General features: G+C 29.8%; 1 protein-coding gene across 5 annotated transcripts in view; it reads left to right on the forward strand.

The window, feature by feature from the left end:
• The window catches only part of LOC132929703 (high affinity cAMP-specific 3',5'-cyclic phosphodiesterase 7A-like), a 110,640-nt gene that overhangs the window by 33,771 nt on the left and 50,888 nt on the right, over positions 1-25,981 (forward strand). The window contains exon 1 of one of the 5 annotated variants that reach the window (XM_060995247.1): positions 2,886-4,153. The exons of 3 other annotated variants lie outside the window; for them this stretch is intronic. In XM_060995247.1, coding sequence (XP_060851230.1) covers positions 4,019-4,153 — 135 coding nt within the window. In that variant the 5' untranslated portion in view covers positions 2,886-4,018. Of the gene's footprint in view, positions 1-2,885; positions 4,154-7,722; positions 7,995-25,981 lie in introns of those variants that run through there. One more of the 5 variants, XM_060995265.1, reaches the window with a different exon arrangement.

Raw genomic sequence — 25,981 nt, forward strand, 5'->3', positions numbered from 1 at the left:
CAATCTCTAAATAATGTACTTCAAACCATTGATAATTATATGTAAAGTAGTTTTATATATTCAAATACAAATGATTATAAAATATACGGCGCTATTTATTAAGCTCGTTGTAAATATGTACACTCTAGTCAATAATTGCAGATTACTAGGTGTGATCAAAATGTACTTGGAGTTTTTAAATATAACTTTATCAATTCTATATTGTTCGAAATACAAACATTATCACCATCAAAGGAATCGTCTTAAGAAAAATACCCAATGTCGTTATTTTCCACCTTAAAAACACTTTCGGGATTAAATTCGGAAATTCCTATTTTTTTTATTTGTTTATCGGTTAAGAGACGCTGCAATTCTGTTAATGCTCAAGTTTTTGGTTAATATATATTTTAAAAAAACATTATAATTCTACTATTTGTCTAATTGTTAATCGATGGTTATTCATGAACACAAACCATAGTTCCATTTGTTGTAGGTTACTCTACCAGGTTAAGTGTCTCACGGATGTTCTACTTTCCTTAAAACACTTAAATTACCCAAAAGCGTGTTGTCCGAAATAGCGATGTTTCCAAAAGCTTTCTGTAAAAGTTTAGACGTTTCATTATAATTTGTTCCCAACTTACAAAATTGCACGTAAATTTGTAACGCACCGGTAAGTGCTTGTTACTATGGGTACTCAATAATAACGTATATAGTTTCAGTAAGTTGTTTTATTTAAATTTTAAATATGACAGGTATATGCCATTATTTATGAAAGACAAGTCACATGATGAGAATTTATTAAACTTACATCTTATTTAATCATTATTTATTGAATTATTTAGAATAAGAATATATGCGTCAGGGATAGAGCTAGCTGAGTAAAAATCTAAATCATTTAAATATTTTTGAATGAACCTACTCCGTATAAATATTTATCTTATACATTTTTAAATATTGCATATATTATGTACCAAATCAATTATTCGCGCTTATTGTTAAATTATCATTTAGATATGGTGTAATATTTATTTTATTATTATACTATTTATACCTATCATGAATTTATTCACACTGTTTTACAGTAAACTGGTATTGACTCAAGAGTTAATAATAATTATATAATATATTATGTTATAAATATAATATAATGCAATGTATTAGGTACAATCATTAAATACTAATTATAAAGTAAATGCAATGTTTTTGGAAAAAATATAGTGACTTCACTTAATACTTATAGAATAATAATTTACTTTATTAACAATACAAAAAAAAAAATATTTCATAAAATATACTTATAGGTATCAGCCTATCTCTATTCCGAACCGTTTATCGTATACAATGATATATCGTTGAATTCCAATCCAACATATCCATTACAGCGACCCACTTGACACCTGTACAGCAGAGCGGTACCCACTAGCCCACCTTTTTTAAATTAATTTAATCAATAATTAACTAACTATATATTTATATTATTGGAATCAATATATTGCTTTAAAAAAAAACGTGGATTTATATATGTGTGGTGCGAGCTCTGGGAGGGGCTTTGCCTCTTGGCTCTCTTTTTGCATTCGTCCCTGTACGCGTATGTAACGTACTAACGTGTATTGTTTATATATACCTATATTATATGTATATATATGTATGTATAATGCTAATTAGTTTAACATGTCACTTTATTTATGTATAATATTTTAAAGTATTTAAAATAATTTATTCATAATATAGGTATTGGAATATATAAAAATTAATTGAAAATAATTTTTTTTTTAGATTGCGGTGTAATTAAAATTGCAATTATTCAGGGACGAGTTATTAATTTCCTTCATTTTTTTTATCTTACACATACACACACACATGTATATAATATATATATAAGTATACAATATCCATGTATACGACTTGTATATATATACTAAGTAGATATGCATTGGAAATATATAAATTACCGATAATTTGTTGTGAATTATTAACATATAAATATAAAATAATTCTAGTTGCGAGTGTTATGGGAATGACAAATTTTACATTTCTATATGAACTCATATTATAACTCTGAATGAAATCCAATTATGGAAGTGCTATTTCACATATCCGACGAAATACTATACTTAATCTTTTCATCCCTTGGGTCGTAGAGCAGTGATAGATTTAGGGTTTAGGTTTACAGAACCTCAGGTGGTGGGTAACCTAATTTGCGGTTAAAATTGGATTGAATTCTGAATTATACGCGTATTGCTCTAAGGCCACGTACTGCAGTTTTATTATATGAGAACGTTTTCGATAGGTCTAAGCAAATAAATTAGGCACTAAGGATTTTGTAAATGTTTAATACGAAAAAGGCTACCTGTAGCACAGATACAGTTGTTAAATAAAATAACAACAAACAACTGCTGTACAAAAGTAAATTAGAGCTTGCCAACTGGCCGTTAAAACCTGACGACTTCGAAGGGATGTGCGCTTATTATTACAATAAATAAACTATCGTAGTCTATAATGATAGCGTGGGACGGTGTTATTATTTTGTCGTCGCTGACCGTCAATCGGCGGCGGGCGCGAATAAAAAAAACAGTATAATAATAACAAAAATATTGTATTATTATAATAATAATATATCAATTATTTTATAAATGTAAACACGGCGCGTAGGTCTCCGCCGCCACACCTTCGGCGACGATCCGCACGTGCTCTACCGGCACCTGCAGCCGAGGTGGCGGTGGAAATGTTGGGCGCCACCGAGAGCGTGCGCGCGCCCCTCGACCGACCCTGCCCCGACGTCGACTCGGATCGGAGCGCGCGGCCGGCCGGCCGTAGCTGCTGTAACGCGGCGGCGGCGGACCCGCACCCACCCGGCCGCGAGCAGCGTGCGCGCGCGAGTAAGCGAGAACGGCGACAACCGGGAGAGGCAGTGTGTGTGCGCGCGCGGTTGTGTGTGCCAGGCAGCTGCGTGCGTGTGTGCGCGAGAGTTCTGTGCGCGTCCGCTACGGTGCTCGCCGGCTGCTGCCGCTCTGCCGCTCGCTCGCCGCTACCGCTCGCTATATAGTCGCCGCCGCCGCCCGATCGTCTGTGCGCGTGTGCGTGTGCCGTGTGTGCGTGCGAGCGTGGCCGTTGCGCCGGCAGAGCGAAAGAGACGCGAGAACGAGAGAAGGAGCGAATGAGTGAGACAGAGCGTGGGTGAGCGAGATAGAGTGAACGCTCGCGCGCCGCCGCCGCCGCCGTCGTCTCAGTGTGTGTGTGTGTGCGTGCGTCGCCGGAGTGACTATTCGCCGGCCGGCCGCCCTCAGTTACGCGCGCGTATAGATAATAATAATAATAATAATAATAATAATAATAATAACAATAATTATAATATATTTTTTTTCGAAAAAAAACTAATAATTGTATTATATATTATTATCAATCTGTTGTAATTATTTTTTTCTGCTCATATTCCTCCTCCTTTTCGGTCGTAACGACAACCGTTGTCTCGCCGTCACTGCCGCCACTGCCATCACGGGATGCGATAATATAGAGTTAATATAACAATACTGTTTCCGCCGCCGTCGTCCCGTGTCGCTGTCCGATCGGTCAACCGCCCGACTGCTGTCGTCCTGGTTTTATGCGACTAGGCATAACCCCGTCACTGCCGCCATCACAGTCGACGTTTCCATTTTCAGCCATCACGTGCGTCTCGGTCCGTTCCACGTGCGACGACAACGGTCTACTGCGACGCGTTACAGCTTCGTAATAAGATAGCGATTGCCGAGCGGTGGTGTCGTTGGTAACGGCGACGGCGGCGACGGCGACGGTGGTGGCAACAGCGACTGACTTTTACTCTTGTCCCTACCGGACGGTGACCGTCTTCTGCTGCTGGAGCTGCCGGCCGGTGGTGTTGACGTCGTCGTCGTCGTCGTCATCGTTGCCATCGTCGTCATCGTTGTTTTTGTTGTTGTTGTTGTTGTTGTTGTGCACTTTCGCCACCTCCACCGCCGTCGTAGCTTTCGCCGTCACTTAATCGGGTCCGTCACACCGACTACTCACACCGCGTGCCGAAGTGATGCAACAACAATGCGGTTTTTGCGCCGCGGTGTCCGACCTTTTCCGGAGGATCATGTGCTTTAACGGCAGTAGGAGGGGCAGCGATCAGTCGTACTATCACGAGCTGGACAACGATGACCCTCAGATCGCACTAGTGAGTGGACTTATTGGTTAAACGTCTAAACGTTTCTTACATAGCCCTCCGCACCACCCGTTAATATTATTTTATATTATTGTTTCTGTTTTCCAAACTTAACGGAAGTTTTTCACTGCATTTGACCCGCGTGTATACGTACTATATATTTTATTCTCGTCAAGTACGTTTATGGTTATACATATATATATATATATATATATTTAATATAGCCATATAGGTACACATGCGTGCGGTGTGTATTTGCGAGCACGCGATAATTTTAAGAATATATGGTAATAATAACATAATATTATATTGTACACCAAGCCTGCAGATAATTATTGCACGTGCATGCTATCGAAAACCGTGTTTGTATACACATACATAACTGCTAAAAAATGTTTTTAAAAATAAAACACTTAAACGTTGGTACCTTATACGCACATTCGTTTGTGCAACACACATATGTGTCGTTCGTGCTGTAACGAATATAATATAATACACGGTTCGAACGTCGTGTCATATAACCGCGTTTTTATTTTTTTCAATATTATAATACGTGCCTGGCTGCAGTTGAACATACGCGTAGGGTTTTAAAAGTATATTTGAGTTTATCGTTTTTTATATGTCACTGATTGTGTGTGTGTGTTTATATATATATATATATATATATATATATACGTATATAGATAGATATACAATATACATTATACAGCCTTCGAGAGAAGGGCTATACCGTAAGCCGTTAAAGTTTACTGTTATCGGTTAGCGCCATTCATGAAACTTCGGGTTAGACGTTTTCGGCAGGGTACTATGGTGTACTACTATATAATATACTCCTAGCTGCTTTATTGCTAGTACTCGTATTGTGGGTCTGAGTTTTTTATTTTTATTATTATATTTTTTCTATCGTTACGCGTTTATAACGGACTCCAAGAAAACAACATTGTGTACGTGTGTGTCCACCGCATAGTAAAGGTGAATATATTTTTACAATACTATTCTTTCCGGCTGGTCGGCTAAATAAATGCATATAGGTGTAATGCAATAAAATATATAATTATATAACTTATTGCCATATGTACATTCATAATATTTAATAATATTTACAATATAATAGTGCAGGATTTGGGATTACATACTTAACGTATTGTTGCTCCGACGCAACGCACACGTTGGTACACAATATTATTATTTTTATGATTATCGAAGCGGTACAACGACCTCCGCGTCGCGAGCCGATTGTTCCGAGACTTATATTATTTCGTTTACGTTACACGTCGTTTTGCGGTTTTTACAGTCATATTATTACGTACTTATTTTAGTGATGCCAAAAACTGTTGCAAATCGCTGTTTTTTTTCTCTAAAGCGTGTGTCGTTTCAAGAATGTACACGCGCGACTAGAAATAATAATCATTTTAACAAAGCACAATTAATAGTCATACTCTTATATTATTTGTTTTGCTTGAGATACTCGAAAAAAAAAATGATATTATCCATTAAACAAGTTGTGTTGAGACTTTTCCGTATCTCTAAATAAAATATATACCTATGCGTGTGTTTGATCTATATATAATAGTATATTTTATACGAAGTATAATCAGAAAGTAAAGTTATGCTGGGCAATAAAAAAAAAAGTAAAATATATATTTAAAAAAAACAAATTGTTGGAATGTTAAGTACAAATATTAAGTTATTTTTTAACATAGTTTTCTTCATTATTTAAGCACTTGTCATGACGAGGCACTAGTTTTTGCATTCATTTATCATAGAAAGATGCCTCCAGTAATTGCAACCATGTGTAAAATCATAGTCACCTAGAAATTATTTCATGAGTAAAAGAAAATGAAAATCACTAGGTACCAGATCTGGGCTATAGGGAAGATTATCAAAATGTTTCCATGCAAAATCCACAATAAGTTGTAGTAGAAAACGCAACTTACTTTTTTAGTTTTTTGGATAGGTATATCTCGTATTTGTTTGTCGTATAATAAATATTCTTATTCTACTGTACGTGTAACGTTATTAACTCGGACTCCAGCGGCGTTGTTTAACATGCCGTCGTTTTCAAATAAATTACGATTATTTTCGTTCCGTCCAATATTATAATATACAATAATATCGATGTGTTTATAAGCGGAAAAATTTGTAAATGTCCACTTTGTCCCGAAAATGTTTTGCACATAGGTCCATTGCTGCGTAAATAATCTGCACGAGCCAGTCAAATTTGGTGTAGCATTTGAACAACGTGTCATCTCATTAATTGAAGCTCAAAGGGTGTGCCTATATATATTGGTTAGAAAATTAATAGGGTTGTTTACGTACTCGTGAACCTTTGGTTAACTCAATAAATGGGACGCGTAGACGGTAATTAGATACGTTTTCAAAGTACATCGTTAACTTAATTATGCAACGAAATGCTCCCCATCCCTGAAAAAAATATTATATTGGGGGGTATATCATTATCCATTATTATTATAATATGGTATTTATACGTTATAAAGTATTTATTTCCCGATTAAGTGATCGATCTCGTGTACGGAAACATGTGTGAACATATGGGCTGGTGGCGTGAAGACACTAAAAATTATCCCATTAGGTGCAAAGCTTATAATATTAATATATAATGCGTATAATTTATAATATACCATCGTAAAGCGACGCGTAAATAAATAATAATATTCACAAGTTTCTTTATTCTGTTGCCGGGAATAAGTCTAAGAGTTGTATCTTAACAGTTTGCAATTTTTTCCGTTTTCCGACCTAGGTGATATTATCATTAAACGCGTACACTAATCGTTTACTTGCTTCGTTATTTAATCTTGAACATTATCGTGGAAGTTCCGTCGCACGTGGTATCGCGCACCTGTGCGTCATAATAATAATAATAATAATGTAGGTACCCCGCGCGTGCATTTGATAAACGACGATTTAAGTCGCCCAGATTTTTCTACTCGCACGCTTGGAGTGTATTATATACACCCTTAATCGAATTTCAAAATCTGAGTGAGGACTTAAGCTGATATTAATCGCTTGGCGCCGTTTTACCCCCAGCAAAATCATCTCTGGGGTTCTAGCCATGTTGACTCAATGAAATACGCGTTTAACACACATACACACACACTTGTATGCATGCGCATACAACGTGTACGTAGGAGAATCCGAGAATTTTTATTCAATATATTTTATTATTTTTTTTTTTTACCGCCCGTGTCTCTTAATGACGTAGGTCGTTAGTCCTAGAGGTGCTCTGTTAACGATTTCACTTTCACACGTACAACAACTATCGGTGTATCGCAACAACCAGTTCAAACTTTTTATTATTATTATTATATTATTTTTTTTTTTTACTTGCACACCGTGACTTAGTAGTCACCGTTTTACTCTCACCATTTACCGGTTTATCGATATTCGCAACATACTTTTTTTTTTATTTAATGTATGCGGGTTTGTGTGTGTACGTATAACAGAGTAAAATACATTATATTGTAATTGTATGCATTCGAAAACCTGCGAATGTACGTTACTATATTAGAACATCATGCCGTAGAATTCAGGTGACGGTTAGGTTATAGTGTACTTACGTGCAGTCGTTCTCAGTCGTCGTAGACATTAAGAAGCGCGTGTCGCGCGTGCGTGGTGCGTTTCTACTATCAACCTACTTTATATATATATATGTGTGTGTGTGTGTGTGTACCGTTATCGAAGTGATAGTATACGCGTAAGGTAATATATCCCTAATGTGTCCGAGTGTTTTATTTCATCCCTCGATATAGTGACCATTTTCGTTGTTGGCGATACTCGTTATTGGATTGGATATCGACTGTTCACGATGACGAAACACTATAGTACAGATCTGGTAAAATTATTTTGTTGGCCACGTATTATGCATTAACAATAATAGATAATATCTATGTATTGTGTATACATAATATTGTTTCCAATAATTATGAAGCATGATATATAAGCATAATATATAAGAGGATTGATATTATTTAAAAATTATTATGGGTAAAAAAAAATAGCCTAGAAAATAAGATACGCCAGTGGTTGCAACCACCAGCCCGCAAGTCCGCTCTTAATTTCAAAATTACGAAAGTAATTGAATATTTTATATTTTTAACTAAGAAACATATATCAAGTATTTTATTGCATGCTGGTTAGCGATAAGATAAAGACGTATACAAGTGTATTATTTATTAATTACATTTTTTTTCAATAAATATATACAATTTGTATTGTTGTCCGGCCCGTGAAACCTTTTTAAATTTTGAATGTGACACGAGAATCCAAAAAGAATACCGGCTACTGAGATAGGAAAACGTAATTGTTTTATCATAACTCCCCGTGTGCTGTTTGACAGATCATCACCGCTCAGAATCTTTTCGTATACAACGATATATTATTGAATTCAAATTTAACACATCCATTTCATTGACACAATCAACACTCACTGTACAGTAAAGTGGTATTTTCAGTACCTATTATGTATTAGAATATTAAAAAATGTAATTATTATATAAATCGTTTTTCAGAAATCTGCTTATAATTAAAGATCTCATAGTATATTATATTATTTTATTGTATTATATTTTACATGATTATTATTATTTATGAGTGCCTTGTATATATCCAATTATTAAATGACTACGCGTGAGAACAGTTTCAACTACAATTGTTATAGTATAATATTTGACAATATATGCTGAAGGCAAGACTATGTTTGGTATAGGTACATTATCGCAGTGTATACGACAGTTTTGTAAATTAATTTGAAAATTGTAGTATTTAGTTCAACAACTAAAATTATAGTCAGGTCAAAGGACCGTGATGAATAAATGAGTTTAAATGTTAATCGGTTCGATAGGTTTAAACTGTTTAGAGTTTATGTGAATAACAGTTTTTGTTTATTAACTAAACGAATTCTAACAAGCAAATACTTGCAGATGAAAAGAATTGTATGTCTTTGTTGTTCAAAACAGAGATTTTCAACCTGGGGTCGGAACAAATTATTAAGGGTTGCGTACACATTATGTAGGTCGAGACAAAAAAAAAAAATAACTTTAATCAAGACAACTGTGACTTAATAGTTTAAGGTTGGTGGTTTACGTTTTTATAATATTTGTTTAATTTTAATACTCTAAGTCATAGAGATAATATTGTATTTATTATGTTTCAACAATTTTATCCACGCACTTTAAACCAACATAATGTTATGTACATTAACAAATTTTTTTAAAATAATTTTAGTTATTAAAATAAATAATATTATATACCTATGAATATTACCTAAAATTATTGAATAAAGTAAATTATAAGTATTATCCTTTACTGTGCCTTATAAAGCGGTGGTCTTTGGTCATTTTTCTATTTGTTGTATAGTAACGTCGATTAACTATGTCCATGTCAAGGAAGATTAGAATGCACTTTCAATTAAGCTCCACACAAAATTGATGCTCGATGTTTTATGTTTGTTTTCAAATTTAATGTCACAAAACTTCACTATTTTATGATGTGATATAAGTAATCTGCGGTGTTTAATCTGTTTGGATTTTGAATATCTTTACGGTCATGGAAATTGTAGCCATTATATAATATATGAAAATATAGATCTTTATTTTACTTATATGAAATGCCTTCTCCATTTTTATAATTATTAGCATCAACATTGTACATGTTCATGAATGTTTGTTGTATGTTAAATCAGCATATACAGTTGATTGAAAAGCGTTAATAACTCAAGCCCATCATGCTTTGTAGATGTTTTTGTTTAGTTGTATCGCTTTAATATATACATGTATAATTAATAATTATTATACTAAGATAAATTGTTTCTTCTATAATCCTAAACTCTTATCATTACAATACTAAATCGTGTATATCAATATTTAATAATTATTTTATTGTATCTGTATTATAAACAAACTATTATGGTGATGTGCAGGTTAAAAGTATCAATATACATATTTTGTTGATACAGCTTTGTTAAAGTAGCACGATAATTTTTGTTATATTAATATTTTTACTTCAATTTATTATCAGGACCATATTAGCTATTTATATTTAAAATCAAATATTAAAAAAATTACTGAATTATTGATGAGTATAAGTGAAATATATTTGGTCATAAGTCACTCATAACTTATCAATTTTTAAATCCATTTATACCTATCTAATTTTAAAATTGAAATCAATAGGTATAAATATTACGAAAAAATTATTAATTAATTTAAATCAATATTTGTATACTTATAAATTTTATTTTATTCAAAAATACCAAAACAAATAGTTTCATAACATTATGATGTATCTATAAATATATTATGGTATATAAATTATTATTAATGCATATGAATGTAAATTGTACATTGTACGCTTATTATCATGTATACATTGTATACCTAGTGCGTAATTTTGGAAATGATTGTACCACTGTATGATGTAATAATAATTACAAATCGAAGAAAAACATTTACTACATATTATTTGGGTGTATATTATAAACTATACCAAACGTATTCATTCAATAAAATAATAAATTTATTAAATTATATTATTTTATTACCTAGTATTGATTTTTAAAAAGGATGTTTCGAATAATGTGTTCAGATATACCGCGTGTAGATTGATTTCATAACCCAATCAACTGTATAATTGTTAACGGGTTTCTCAAACCAATTATAATCGTACGTATAGATTATAAATAATAAAAATCATAAAATCAACCTGACAAGTTTGAAATATTAATTTATTAATTCACTATAGTTGGGGTTTTAAGTTTGGAATACGTTGGATTATCGAACATATTTAAATTCCATTAATATTAGGGACATGATATCGTATACATGAAATCAATTTAAATTAGATTTAAAATATGTGTATTTCATTTTTATGTTTTAAGAGTGATACTAAGAAACAAGAACTTATTTGTCATTATACACACTACACACATTCGTACCAAAAATTGATTTGTTAGTGTTAGTACGAAAAAAATAGGTTGGTGGCTAATATTCCATTTGATTTTATATATAGTTGGTTAGTCGTTTACATAATTGAACGTGATATAAACAATTTGTATTTTCTTTGTTTCTGGTCATTTTTCGGAATTTACTTGTGATCAATAATGAACCATTATATGTTATTGTTATTGCCATAGCTTCCGCTGATACTACCTTACGGCACTTAACGTATTTTTCTTCCATTTTTCAAGATTTATTTAATCGATTCTATTGAATATGGCGCAAAAAAGTTTTCAGTTTCTCAGAAAAGAAAAATAAACTAAATAAAATCGCGTCCTAGGTACATTTTGTTTTTTTTCGTCCCATCAAAAATCGTTTCAAAACTTCCTGGTGTATAAGCGTTGAACACAATTTATCATATCTGTATAATTCACAATATATAAATATTTATTATACTACGAAAACGATGGGGGTTATAATAAGAGGAAATAGATGAGAAAGTAAATCGAACGGTCGTATTGCACATATGCTCACTTATAATTGTATGCGTGGTGCTGTGGCTTTATGTGATATCGGAGTTATATCGTAGATATCAGCTCGATACTTATAGTATATAATAATTATAATACTAAAATTGTATTTATAAAAATACATTTGTGCATAAAAGTGGATGTGTTGCGCAAGCGCGCGCTGCACATACGTATACACATATTATACTTATATACAGTTGTAAACGTTTATATTATTTATAAAACAATATTGAAACGGGTCCTTTAAGTAACATAAAAATTATTCCTCGTTTGTTATGTTGGGAGGGGAACTAAATTTTACAGGGGAGGACGTACCTGGAAAGCAGAGAGGGTGGCTTCGGCGGCGTTATTACTATACTATGGGCGTGGTGGACGTGCGTTTCCATATCCCGGGAAAAACTGAGCTCACGGTATTGCACATCGCGCTCGTGTCCTATTTCCGATTTCCGTTTCAAACAGGCATTTAAATTTGACCTTAGTCTTCATTATACCCATGTCTGTAGATAATTCTTTTTGTAGATTGTATCGCATTAATATAAACTATACTGGATAATATAGTATATAATGTAGTCCCAATTTAATAATATAGAATGTTCATCCTATTAAGGGCGTATATAAATACATTTATACGAAGTGATTCACCATGCATGATGCACACCCCCATTTTTTTAATTTAACAATGAATACATAGAAATTTTGATATATATTAAATGTTTCAATATACTTAAAGACCATATTATATATAATTATCACATATAAAATTAAATAATTCAAAAACTGCTTGTTCAAATTTTGATTTGATTCTTCAAAATTTTCAGAAAAATATTCACTAAACAGTTTCTAGTATAAAAGGGGAGCTATTATTTAAAAACAAGTTTGTATCTATAAACATTCCTTAAGTGTTGGTCTTGAAGTATATATATTTAAAAAATTCCAAAAATCAGATTTTGAATGACAGTAAAATTGAATAAAAAAGAGGTCGAGCATGCTTGGTGAATCACACAATATTTTACATCGTACTCGATCGGTATTTGTTAATAGATCACATCGTTTCGCACTTTTTTCGATTATTCCATATAGTTAACCGTCGATTGAAATCCGTCAGCAACTACTCGTTTTCATTGAAATTAGATTCTTGTGTGCTTCGTATATTATTAAACCGTTGGAATTTCTGCTCAAATACAAGTTCTGGGTGTAATATACATTTTTTTTTTTATTGGTACCTCGTTCATATTATAATGCATAATGTTTATGTATACATTCAAATATTACTTGTCGTTAATCATATTTACGATTTCCATATTTTTAAAGGATTTTTTTTTTATTATAATTTACAAAACAAACAGTTATCTTTGAATCAAGTTTGTAACTTAAATTCATTCAATTTCCATTTATCGTAACAGTTAATATATTTTTTTTTATCTCATTTTATAAGATTCATTTATTTAGCAATATTGGTGTATTTTGATCACTAACCAGTTAAAATAAACATGATAATTTGTTCCATGAATAAATAATTATAATATTTACGCTAAATGTTTTTCAACTAATTATATTTTAATTTGAGAAAAATAAAATTTGGAGAATTTCCAAATTTGTTAAATCTTAGTTTTATCGTTGTATTTTATTTTAATTTTTAAAATATTTAATAAAAATAAAAAATGTAATGTCTTTATTACTGTCTTTTAATTAAATATTAATTTTTATAATTAATATTTTACAGTTTTACAATATTATTAAAGTTGTAATTATCATAATAATAGTTGAGATATAAATTAAATATGTTATATGTTTTTAATGTAGGATTTTAATTATAAAATAAAATAAGCATATAATTTATTTTATCATAAACATTATTTTCACATTTTCTCTTGGGTGAGTATATTCGACGACGACTTTATATATTTAATCAATGTAAAGCTAATATACTGTTTGTGAAATAGTAACTATATGAAACTTATCATGCATATATACAGTGTAATGGTTAATGGTAATAATAGTGTGCTCAACTAATATTCATTAAACTTATACTATTCGTTTGTTTTCTAGATTGGCAAACTTAATTTGCACTGTAAAAGTTGTCATCTCATTCGTTAAAGTGAATTTTATTTTGGATTTTAGACTTTTTACTATCAATTATTCAATTAAAAGCATTCTAATGGATTGATGATGTAATATTTTTTTAATTTGTTTTAAAGTTTGCATCGATATACTATAATTTAAATCTTATTTTCTGAAGGAGTGTATTTTTTTCTCGATTCCTTAATTTTAATATGTTATTTCATTTATCTTTGCCATTCTCGTTGACTATACATCGACAGTTTTTATTTGCTATTTTAAAGCCTTTACGACGCCAATACTGTTTTTGTATTTCCTGTTTACTACTTTCAAACGTTTTCGTTTAATAAATCTAATAACCATTGATGAGACGTCCGACGTTTTGGATTTATCTTTAAGTGTATTTATGTTTATTTTTTAGTGTTTTTTTTTTCGTTCTCGATGTTTTGAAAGTGTGGTCACTTATTAAATATATATGAAAAACATGTTTTCGATAAACATAAAAGTTTTAGTTTTAGTATCTTATTGAATTATTGTAGATATACCTTTTAGTTATAACTTATCATCTAAATACGTACAATATGTATATATTTAATATAGAGTAATTATTTATTGACGATTACAAATTATTAAATACAAATATTTTCCATTGAAATGCACTATTTTTGTTGATTTAACGTATAGACGTTTTGTATTGATCGTTTCGGTTTACAAACTGAATTTTTAACTTGTATTACGTATATTTATTTTATTTTATTGATTGTATTAACATTTTAAGTGATTCCAATTTTCAAAAGTGTTTAATGCAGAAATAAATTTTTGATCATAGTCTTTTGAAATTATTTCAATGCTATTTATTAAAATAAATTGAAAAAAATAACCATTTCATTGTATTTCAAAAAAAATATCGAATGAAAAAATAATATCGTTGTGCGATGCGTATCGTGATTACTTTTTACTAGGTATATAGATATATCCCATTATTATATAAATCCGTCTGGCGTACCTATAGTATTATTTTCATTACAAATAGCTATGTGAGAAGTATTATAAAGTTCGAGAAAGATAGTAGAAGAGAGAAACTAACTACATATATACTTTATAATGTATATAGGTATTTATTTATGTATATATTATATAGTGTGCAGATGTGTTAGTATGTTTAAGTCCATTTAAGAACCATAATAATAATTTTTGTAGCCAATCCTAGATAAACTCATTTATTTTGTTTTTATTGTGTTATATTTAAATGGTTAAAATGATATGGTATTAACGAAGAGTAAATGCTGGTTGTACCTTGAAATTTTTGATTAAAAACCAAAAATGTAGTATATAATATATGTGTACAATATGCAAATATATTAATTGTCAGAAAGAGAATATTGTACAATAATAATTTATTTATATATACACACTGTATGTTTATCAGTGCAGAAAGAGTGGATGTTTTTGGGTTGTTGCCAAGGGGTGCTAACTTTGCAGTGGCAGTGAGAGAGGGGGTGTCGCTTATGGTAATCAATATAAGAGGCGTGTGCGCTCCCCTGGCTATTATAAATCAGTATACGAAACGCATACCTATATGAAATTGTGATCCATTTTGATGTCATTGGCTATAAAATTACAATTAATAATTAATAATATTATAATAGGTATTGGCTGTCCTCGTGAACTTCACTGACCGTTGAAAATGCATCGGTGTTAAATAGTTTGGTTGCCTACTGACTAACATTTAGCATAACGCGTGTGAACAAATAATATTTTTGATTTTATAATTTAACTTAAAGATGATATTTCTGATGTATCAACGTTACATATATTCATTTAAATGCTAATTTCTAATAATAATTAATAACAATTTTTTTTAATTCATGTAACCTGATAACACACGGTTTTTGTGAAAAAAAAATCATGAGTGTAATTTGTTTTTGATGTAACTCAATATGAAAGCAAATCCTTTTGGCTTTTTGATTGTAAGTTTCCCGCAATGACGGTAAAAATATTTGAATTATTTGTTTCTCTGTTAAACACGAATTTGCTAAAGAGAAAATTATATTTATCGAGCCTATGTGTTGAACGAAATGTTAAATTGTCGACTTTTAACGAAGTCTAAAATGTATCTTATTGTGATAATTATTTTATTTTCGGTAACCAATGGTAGCCCTTTATAAACCAAATAATAATTGTTTCTTATGAGCCAATAAATCTCTGTGTTAGCTCCATTTTAAAATGCGAATTTCGCACAATATTTTTTATGTTGATATCTCCTATCTATAAACTGTCAAATTTCAATTTCATAGGTCAAGTAATTTTCGAGATTTCGTGATTAGTCAGGTGAGTGAATGACATTTTGCTTTTATATTTATAGATTGTAGTTACTACGTCATAATACTTAATAATAATAATAATAATTTAGTAAAATGATAATAATAATAATCTCATAAGTCACAATAAACATCAATAACAGTTCTAAATCTTTTGGTTTTGATAAGTTTCACACAGCTATTTGTTAAATATCAATTTGAACTCTATTTCAGTGTGTTGTGTACACATCAAACCTCGACATTAATCACACTGATTAAAACCATTAATCCCCATCGATCAAAGTGTAGCGTTTAATAATCTATCTTTAACATTTTCTCCAACGGGCAAATTACATGAGATGTTCTACTCTCCCGCCCTATAAAATTGTAAAATTATTTATTTATTAAAGCCAACGTTAAGGTGATGCTATATATTGTAAGTTTGTTTATAAAGTAAGAACCAATGAAGTAATTCAACCCCTTCTAACGCTTAAAGTTGGACTTACAAAAAAGGTATTTCTATATTTTATAAAACAAAAATATCTATAAGCATGATCTCTATTCAAACGTGGTAGCTTTGAATGGGTAACGGCACGATGATATTACTTTGTTCGTATGAAAACCTATTAAATATAATCTACACGTAGTTTTCGACCAAAACGTGTTATGAGAAATGAGAATACTCTTGCAGGGTATATTTCTATCGTTCAATAAGCCTGCACATCCTAATGCTAATTTATTTAAAACTTTACCTCGTTGCTGGTTGAAAACAACGCGTACCATACATATTATAATATATAGTTTATACTTATAAATATTATTGTACACGAATTTCTAACGTTTAATAACCGCAGTATTGAGGTTAATGCGCTTATTATTATGTTGTTAAACCAACATTATTATTATTATCATTTATGACTAATAGTTATTTGTTTGCGCTAAACTTCAGTGTAAAGGTCGAAAACGTTTTTGTTAATGCAACGTGTCAAACGAATCATAATATCGACATATCAATATAGAAACTAATATGCTAGGTGATTCTTTTATTAAACAGCATTCATTACTTCAAAATCTATTAATGTTTTTAAAAATATTTTTTTTACATAATTTCCAGATAAAATAAAACAATATATTTTATAGTTTTATTTTTTTAATTGTTTTAATTTTTAAATGACAATATACATTTTAGATTTCATATTCTGCAGAAGCACAATATTTTTCGGAGTATTCGGAAAAGTAATTTAAGAGTTATAAGTTATAAACTATTGTACAATACAAAAATATATTTTACAATAAAATAAAATATTACTGAAAAATATTTTCAAAAACGTTAATACATTTTAAAATAATTCGTGTTTATTATTACTCAGGTTTTCAGAAAAATGATATTAACTTTGCCTTATAAATTAGTGCTTATTATTATTGCTTTTTACTTATTTCGTATAATATGTCAAATAATAAAATAAAATAAATATTAAATATAAATTCGATTTTTTGTCAAAATAGAAAAAAATCTGACTTTGTGGCATGGTGTTAAATATTAAATTTAACGAAATAAAATGTTAGAAAAATATATTTTTGACATTTAAGAAATATCATCTGAATTGAACCATTTTGTGAAAATATGATTAATATAAAAAACGAACAACTATTAGATGTCTACTTAAATTATTACTTTGAACTTTCAAATAATATATATTTTTTAATGATCAAAACGTCAACTTCACAATTTTTGAGTTTTAAATTTGTGAATAAAATATTATAATTGTCAAATTATATTATTATAAATATTGATTTTAATTGTACGATTTGATTTCTTAGTTTTTTTTTTAATAAGCTACGTTTTCGTAAATTATTTAAATTATAATATATTTTTATCAGCAGCCAAATCCAATTATGTATTTTAAATAAGCTAGAAATATCAATAATATGAATAGTCAACAAATCCATTATAAAAATGGCGTGAAAGAAATAAATGTTTTTGTATGGTATATAAACATAATATTTTATAATTTCTTACAAAATATGCGTTTGTCGTTGTGAAGCATGTGTTTTTATAATCCATGTTTTTAGTCGCGTCGTCTTCGCGTGTATACACATTGTATCAAAACTTTTCCGGAAGCACATACTACCAATACGTTTTTGTCTAATACATTGCTGTTCCACTAACTATTGTTCTAAGTTTACATATTTTAAAATTAATATTAAATTATCATTTTAGCTACTCGGCAATCGTTATGTTTTGGGACAAAAGCACTAAAAAATACACGAAGAAATCGAACGCATTTATCTTTATTTAAATTGTTTTTACTTCACTTCCTTGTTTCGGTTAGAAAATCGATTCAATATTATACAACGTAAATATAATCAGAATGGCTTCATTTTTTTTTTACGTTAACACGCAACGGTTCTTGCACGATTGACGTCGTAAAAACCAAACTGGACTTATTTTAGAGTCTTTTACAATGTTTAACGAAACAAGGGTCGTCTTTTCCATGTATACTTATATTTATAAACACAAGATGTTACGATGGCTTGAAAAATGAGTTAACGCGTTTTAGCTGGTGTAGTGGATGGAGGGGATGAAGAACCCATAAAAATCCAGCCGGTCATGTAGACAGTGAGATATATCATTACCAAACACGACTTTGGCTATAAGATGAAGTTCTTGAGTTTTTACGTAATAATATTTCAATTTATATATTGCGTTGTCTATGTTTGTCTTTGTAAGTAACTCTCATTGAATAGTAAAAAATACCATAACATTTAAATATATATCATTCCAACGAGTGCTAAAAAAAAGTTTGGTTGACTTAAGAAATTATGTTTCAACATTGTATTTACATAAGTCATGTCGTGAAGAGTTTAACTTTATCTTGTTTTGAGTTTTTTTAGCCAACTTGTGCAGATACTAAACATTAAATATCATGCCTAAAAAGTGCGTTTGAGATTTAGAGCTTTTATATACTTACACTTGTTTGCTGTTTCTTTAGATTCTGAGTGGAGCAATGAATGTATTGATTTTACAATAATGTGTGTGTGTGTGTGTGTGTGTGTGTGAATATGTGTTTGTATGCACGATAAGTGATCGATAAAATTTTTGAACTAGCTTTGAATAAAAACAAAATGGATCTTTAGTTTGTAGTTTAGAGAGAACAAAATTAAAAATGCTCAGTATTTTTAAAATAATCAGGAAGAACACAAAAAAAAAAAAAAAATATAGAAAAACTGGAATTTTTACATTAAAACAGTTTTGATTAAAATTATTTCTTTATTTTGTTATAATTTAAAAATATAAACAACCGCAGAAACTTGAAATTTTCATCAACTGTTTGTATACTAATTTTTTATACTTACTATAATTTTCAGCTATTATATATAGACAATTGAAAATTTAATACAGAACTCACATAAGTTGTTCTTATATTTGTATAAAATAATTAAAAATTCATTCACATTTTTTTTTTTTATTCATTTAAATTAAAATTTTTTACATATTTTGTTTAAATCATAATATATAGTATATTACCGATTTCATGTGTATATTGATTATCATTAAACATTTAAAAAAGGTTATTTTAGGTCTATAAATGGATTGTGTTCGTCGCTAGCGGTGTTTTTGACACGGTCAAAATTTTGTTTAAGTGATATGGAGGCTGCGTGGAAAGTTTTATGTTATAAAAAAAACTCGTCTTCTTCTGCAACGAGAAAACAAAATAATGACGTGCGGTATAGTTTTTCTTGGCCCCTATAATATACATCATACTTGTACAATATGTACACTCTTCGTTGTAAACATATTAAGCAAATTTAAGATTGTCGTTTGTCTTCGGATCGTTGTCCATCGATAAGACTACTCTATATACGGAAAAGTCGTCTACCGGATTGATGGATCGGGTTCATAGACGCCACGTGCCCGCACAATATGGTATCTACATATGTGGTCCGCGAACTTTTTATATAAATATGATATATTAGATAGTATATATAATATATGTATGTAGTATACATACTATGTAGGTATATACACTCTATTATTATGTTCAAATAATTCACATATACACACTACGCTCGTTTCGCACCGTACCTACGTATTGTTGTCCAATTTATCTCGTCGTTGGTCAATGGACAAAGATTGTCTCGCGGAATTAGTTGGAGAACATGGAAGATGGATTATTATGGAATATATATCGTATTATGTATGTGTGTGTGTGCGAATGACAACGAACAAGGTGATATTGAGGTTCGTGCGGTTGCGTAGGTGTAAGGTTGCTGCCATGCAGGTGCAGGACAATATTATAATATAGTTTGTGGCGCACGAGTGTGCATGTAATTGATGGCGACCCCGTTCGTCTTGGGAATAAAACAGAACTAAATATAATAATATATACACACGCCGCCTCTCGGGGTCAGGATAATATACGGCGCGATGGCGTCTACGACGTGCAATTAATTTGCCATTGTTCATGATTCGACGCGATGATATTGCTTATACGTAACAAATATTATTATGTGGTGCATAGCAATATTTTCACTTGCAAGTTATAACAACGTATACTATCTGCACCAGTTCTGACTGAAAAAGAATGATAAAACTAGATAATCACGATTCCCATTCATCTGTTTACACGCAGCGTGCTATACCCTAAAGTATTTCTAAAGCCATGTGAAAAATGCTAAATTCTCTCATCTGTTGTAACGTTTAAATCTCGTAGCCTTTTCGTCAAATACAATCCAATAATTTCCTGATACAACATACTGCAATGCCATTAAAAGTTAGACTATTTATATAAACTAAATATAGTAATGTTTTAGTGCAATGGTTTCCATCCTTTTGGAGACTATTACCCATAAATCTGGTTAAATTTTAACGAAAACCTCCCCCCATTGAGTAAAAATAGATATATAGATATTATATGTATATAAAACAAAAAAAAATAGTTTAATCTTGATTCATCAATAAAATCGAGTATACCCTTGAGGGAAATTACTCCCAGGTTGTGAATCGTTGTTTTAGTGTCAAAACGATAACGCGATAATATGTATAAATTATATAATACGAGTACTGCAAGCTGATCATATTACGAAAAACATGGCATCATTTTGGGAGAAAGATAAGACATTTTGATAGTCCAATTGTGGTGATAGTTAGAATTTAGAGGTAGTACACCAAAAGTGTTCGTGTATAACATTTGCATTACTTTTAAGAAACGTTTATAGAGAAATAAAACGAAGTTATGTAATTGTTTTATCGTTCAATGTCGTTAATCAGGTAACAAAATTATAGGGTAGGTGTGAAAAAATAATAAAATAAAGTAAATAGGTCAACTTAGGATGTCGATTATTATTTTCACAGCCGGCTAAAAATCCAATAGGACGGATTAAATCCTCTGGCTTCAGGAACGGCGAAATAATTCGCTTTACGTGGAGAAGGCGGAAAACATTACAGAAAGATATGAAAAAGAGGGGCAGTAATACAGTATCGAGCGAAAAGTTTATTAACACATCTGCCTGTCACGCGCGCTGGTTATAATAATGATTAATTTTTTATTTTTTTTGTATATAAATTCAGAGAAGTTTTGATAAATGTTGTCAACATTTTTTAGCAATGATTTATATGAAAAATTATGTTTCCATTAAATATTTAAATATCGGTCAGACATGTCGATTTTAGATTGTTTACTTATTTTAATACCGACTGGAGAGTAAAATAAATAATTAAAATACAACTCGTTTTTGTTTTGTTTTTATTGCAGATTAATACGACAATTTAAAATATTTAGTTGCATAGAATTCTTTTGATACTAAGAATATATTTTATAATAAATTATTCTATTTGGTATTTTCTCGTTTTAATTGTTCTATTTTTTAAAAACAAAATATTTACATATCTTTATACCCTCGTAAATACATTATTTTCGCAAGTTGCTAAATATTATAGTTATTTGTGTGTAATATAATAAACACACATACTTTATATTATTCTATCGTGAAAATGGGTGTATTATTAATTTTCATATTATTATGCAATAGTACTACTATTTAATATTATAAATACATATTATATTAATTATATCGGTTAACTTGAATGCACCACTTTACATCATACATAATTTATTATAATATCTTATTTTGAATTTTAGTCTAATTGGTATAAATGGAAAAAAAATATGTTTCTGTTTGTTTAAATCGTATAATGATACGATAAATATGTTCGTTTATATCGAATTTATTTAAATTAACTTATTATTTTTAATCAGATCGAATAAAAAAAAATCATTCTACCTATAACCTAACCTCGCCAATTAGGCTAGGAACAATTAAATTCTTTTATATTTTTTTATGTAATATTATGTTATTTTCGGATTCGGCTCGAATTTCGGATTTAGTATTTATGTGTTCCCAGGTTCTATTATTTTTCTTTGTGTCTTATTATACATATTATATAATATATATATAATATGATTAACGGTTATATGGAGTTACTTACCAATTGTTTCGTAGGTAATTAAATAGCTTAAGTACTTAATACCCGACTATAATATAATATATCCTCATAGTGGATATATAGTTTTATTTCGATTGTAACTAATGCTCTTACGCGCATTTTTCAAACGTATATATTTCGTCGACAACAAGGACTTAAATGGGTAGCCCAAGTAAATAATTCGTGGGAATTGGCTGTATCGTATATATATTGTATACCTTTTTCTTTTCGTCCGTTCGTCTCCCTGGCCATCGGTTTATAAATTTGTTTTATGTTCTCCCATTATATGGTTAGACACTCTCCCTCCTTTGTATATTGTGGTGGACGGTTGCCCCAGCCGAAATAAAAGTACAGTTTAAATAAACAGACATAAAAAAAGTCTGGTTCTATGTTTCTTTTTATTCCTAATCGATACTTTATTATCTCCAAATTCTACTCACCCGGGTCATTTTATTTCTTCTTCTTTTTGTCAGCTTCTGAAGAACACCGCCCCGATAATATATATATAATATTGGAGCTATAGGATAATAGGAATATAATATTTTATCAACAGTGGGGCAGGACTATCGTTGGCTAAAAACGTTCGATAAAAGGCATGAAATGCGAGATTATAGTGAACGATGGGGGACCTAAAATTTTTTCTGTTTAAATCCTCAGGTTTAAGAATAAAAAGGGTAGGTTTTTGTTTTTCGTATACATACACACACAAAGTATATACTATAGAAATATTATATGTTTACATGCGTAACATACAAAACATGTTACATGTATGCATGTATTCCTTTAATGTGACGCATTATTATTTAAATCTTCGTTCGTTTATCACGAGCTTATAGTTTTTATTTATGTTCTGCAATCCTAAACCACCAAAATGGCGTTTTATACATATTTCTATGACCATAATGTACTATAATTAGAGAGTATTTTATTATACGCAATTCATTCAGTGTACTTTTGAGCTTGTTAATTGAATGTTTTTTTTATGTGTTCTAAACATGTAATGTTCTATTTAAACAGATATTATGACCATTATTTTACATATAAGAAAGAACGCTTGAAAATCATTATTATAATATATAATTACAATTTAAAAACATAATTCTTCAAAAGTAATTTTTATTTAGGTAGTATTAAAATAAATCGGTGTATTTAGTAATACTTATTAACATAATTGTTTAAAAAAAAATTGATTAATTAAATCCAATTTTGTGTTTTTACTTTTTTATTTGTTATTTGTAGGTATATTTATTGATTTCCTAAAAATTGGTTAAAAATGCATAAAAACGTATAATTAAAAATTTCAATTAGGTATATTTAAAGATTTACTAAAAACAAGTTTTATTATAATCATATTAATAATAAAGAAACTAAAATGATTTTTAATAAATTTAAATTTTTTTTAAAGTTTATTTTAGTAGATATGTTTTATTATTACAGCTTATTCTAAATATTATTCACCACAAAACATCATTATTTAATTTATCTAATAGGTAGCTATATATAGAATATAATATATTAAGGCTGGTTAAGGATATTTCTGTATTCTAATGAAATGTATGTAATTATTATTAGCTTATAATTTTTCTATTTTTCATTGTACCTATTACATTTATTAAAATATCTATCGTGAGGTACAATTATTTTCAGACTAAAAATGTAAATATCTTGGCTATAATCAACGTGTAGGTACAATAAAATAATATATTATTATTATTATTATTATTATTACATTACAAGTAGAACTATTTTGGAATCGATTGATACAATCTATTAAAATACGAAATGAATCAAATTAATTTTTAGCACAGTATCAAAAAAATTTGCAATATATCCTTGTATACTCTATGGCACACTAATACACGCGATTATATGAGAACGTACATAAAACAAAATATATAAAAATATTCACCCGCATATATAATATACAATGTTGACAAAACACTAACCTCATTTATTTGACGGCAATTTATATGAGCGCATTAAGATGTTCTTTTCCACTTCTCTAGTGATCATTTCGTGTAATATTTTATGACCGTGTGTTTCATTTTATTTTTTTTTTATTTCTATCATGTCAGGACACATTTTTATATGCTAATGAAACGAAATATCTGTGTATACGAAAAAAAAATAATTATGACGAATGCGTGTTTATTGTCCATTTGTCCATCTATTTATAATTCGAATCTTGAAATATAGTTGAGTGATGTTCGGTTTGTCAGCCTTTTTTAAATTTTCTAATTAAAAGTATTAATTTTCTATTCTCATATCAATCGAATTTCTATAATTACCTACGTATTTTTTTGGCCACAGTTTCCAATACAGAAGTTGTTTGTCCCTTTAGATGTTATTGATCTTGGCTCTGGTATTTAGCACAGGTCGGGAATAAATAAGGTCGTGTGATGTTCGGATGCAGTGTTGGACGTAACCGTCATCAAATTAGTTAAAGTCGCACTTGCTCCAACCCTCACATTCGTGTACAGTAGGCCGTCAAGTTTTGGAACTGTTTCAATACTAACGAAAAAATACGCAACAACGCGCCGAGGATGTCAAGAGAAATATTTTGATAGCTTTGTTGTTTTTCGTTCTCGCAGCAATACTAGTAAGAAATATAGTGATTTAGCTCGAGTTTTATTGGACGTGTGGTAAATTTTATATGACAGGACAAGATGAATGTTCATTAACCGCATTTTTGGGGGAGTATCCGTCATTTGCCAAATTATAATCATTACGATAAAACTATGTTCATCGTCTTTCAGGGCATTTAATTAAAATAAAACATTCATTAATTTCATTAATATTATTTATAACACTGAATAAAGTAGTAATTTTTCTACTTGACTGCTTGGAGAGTAGTATTTGATTACATTTCAAAAATTATAGTATACGATTTAGTGAATAGTTCAATAAAATTAATAAGGATTAAACAAAGTTGCAAATAATTTTATTCTGTCCAGAAAATTTTTTATTTCTACTTTCATTTTTAGATGAACAAAAATAACACTAGAAATTCTTGGCCGAATTGATTTATTGATAAAAATGACTGTTTTTTAGCTGTCTCGTTTTGTTCTGTTTGACTCTGATGAGTCTGATGTACTCAAATAATATATTATCGTCTTTTCATATTATTGTCTAATTATGGAGGTATCAAAAGAATTAAATTCGATGAACTTTCTTAATTTGTTAATAGGTACTCTATATTATGTTATATAATAAGTGATTTTTTTCATAATAAAAAGAAAATATATAATGAAGAAAGTTACTCGTATTTTATTTGTTAAGACAAAGTTTTATTATTTTATCTTATGAATTATGTTTATTACACGTTCATATCTCCACCGCAAAGAGAAATGTTTATTTATTATTTATGTTTTTAATTTTTTTTATTCTGTGGCGCACTCACGATAATCGTTTGAATATTTTGAAGGACAGATGAGGCTTATACAGTCCTCTGCTAAACTAAGTATTTTATACAGACAAGGGTTTCTGAGGTATTCATCTAAAGTCGTTGGAAC

This window comes from Rhopalosiphum padi, chromosome 1 (assembly GCF_020882245.1).
Source record: "Rhopalosiphum padi isolate XX-2018 chromosome 1, ASM2088224v1, whole genome shotgun sequence".
Taxonomy (NCBI): Eukaryota; Metazoa; Arthropoda; class Insecta; order Hemiptera; family Aphididae; genus Rhopalosiphum; species Rhopalosiphum padi.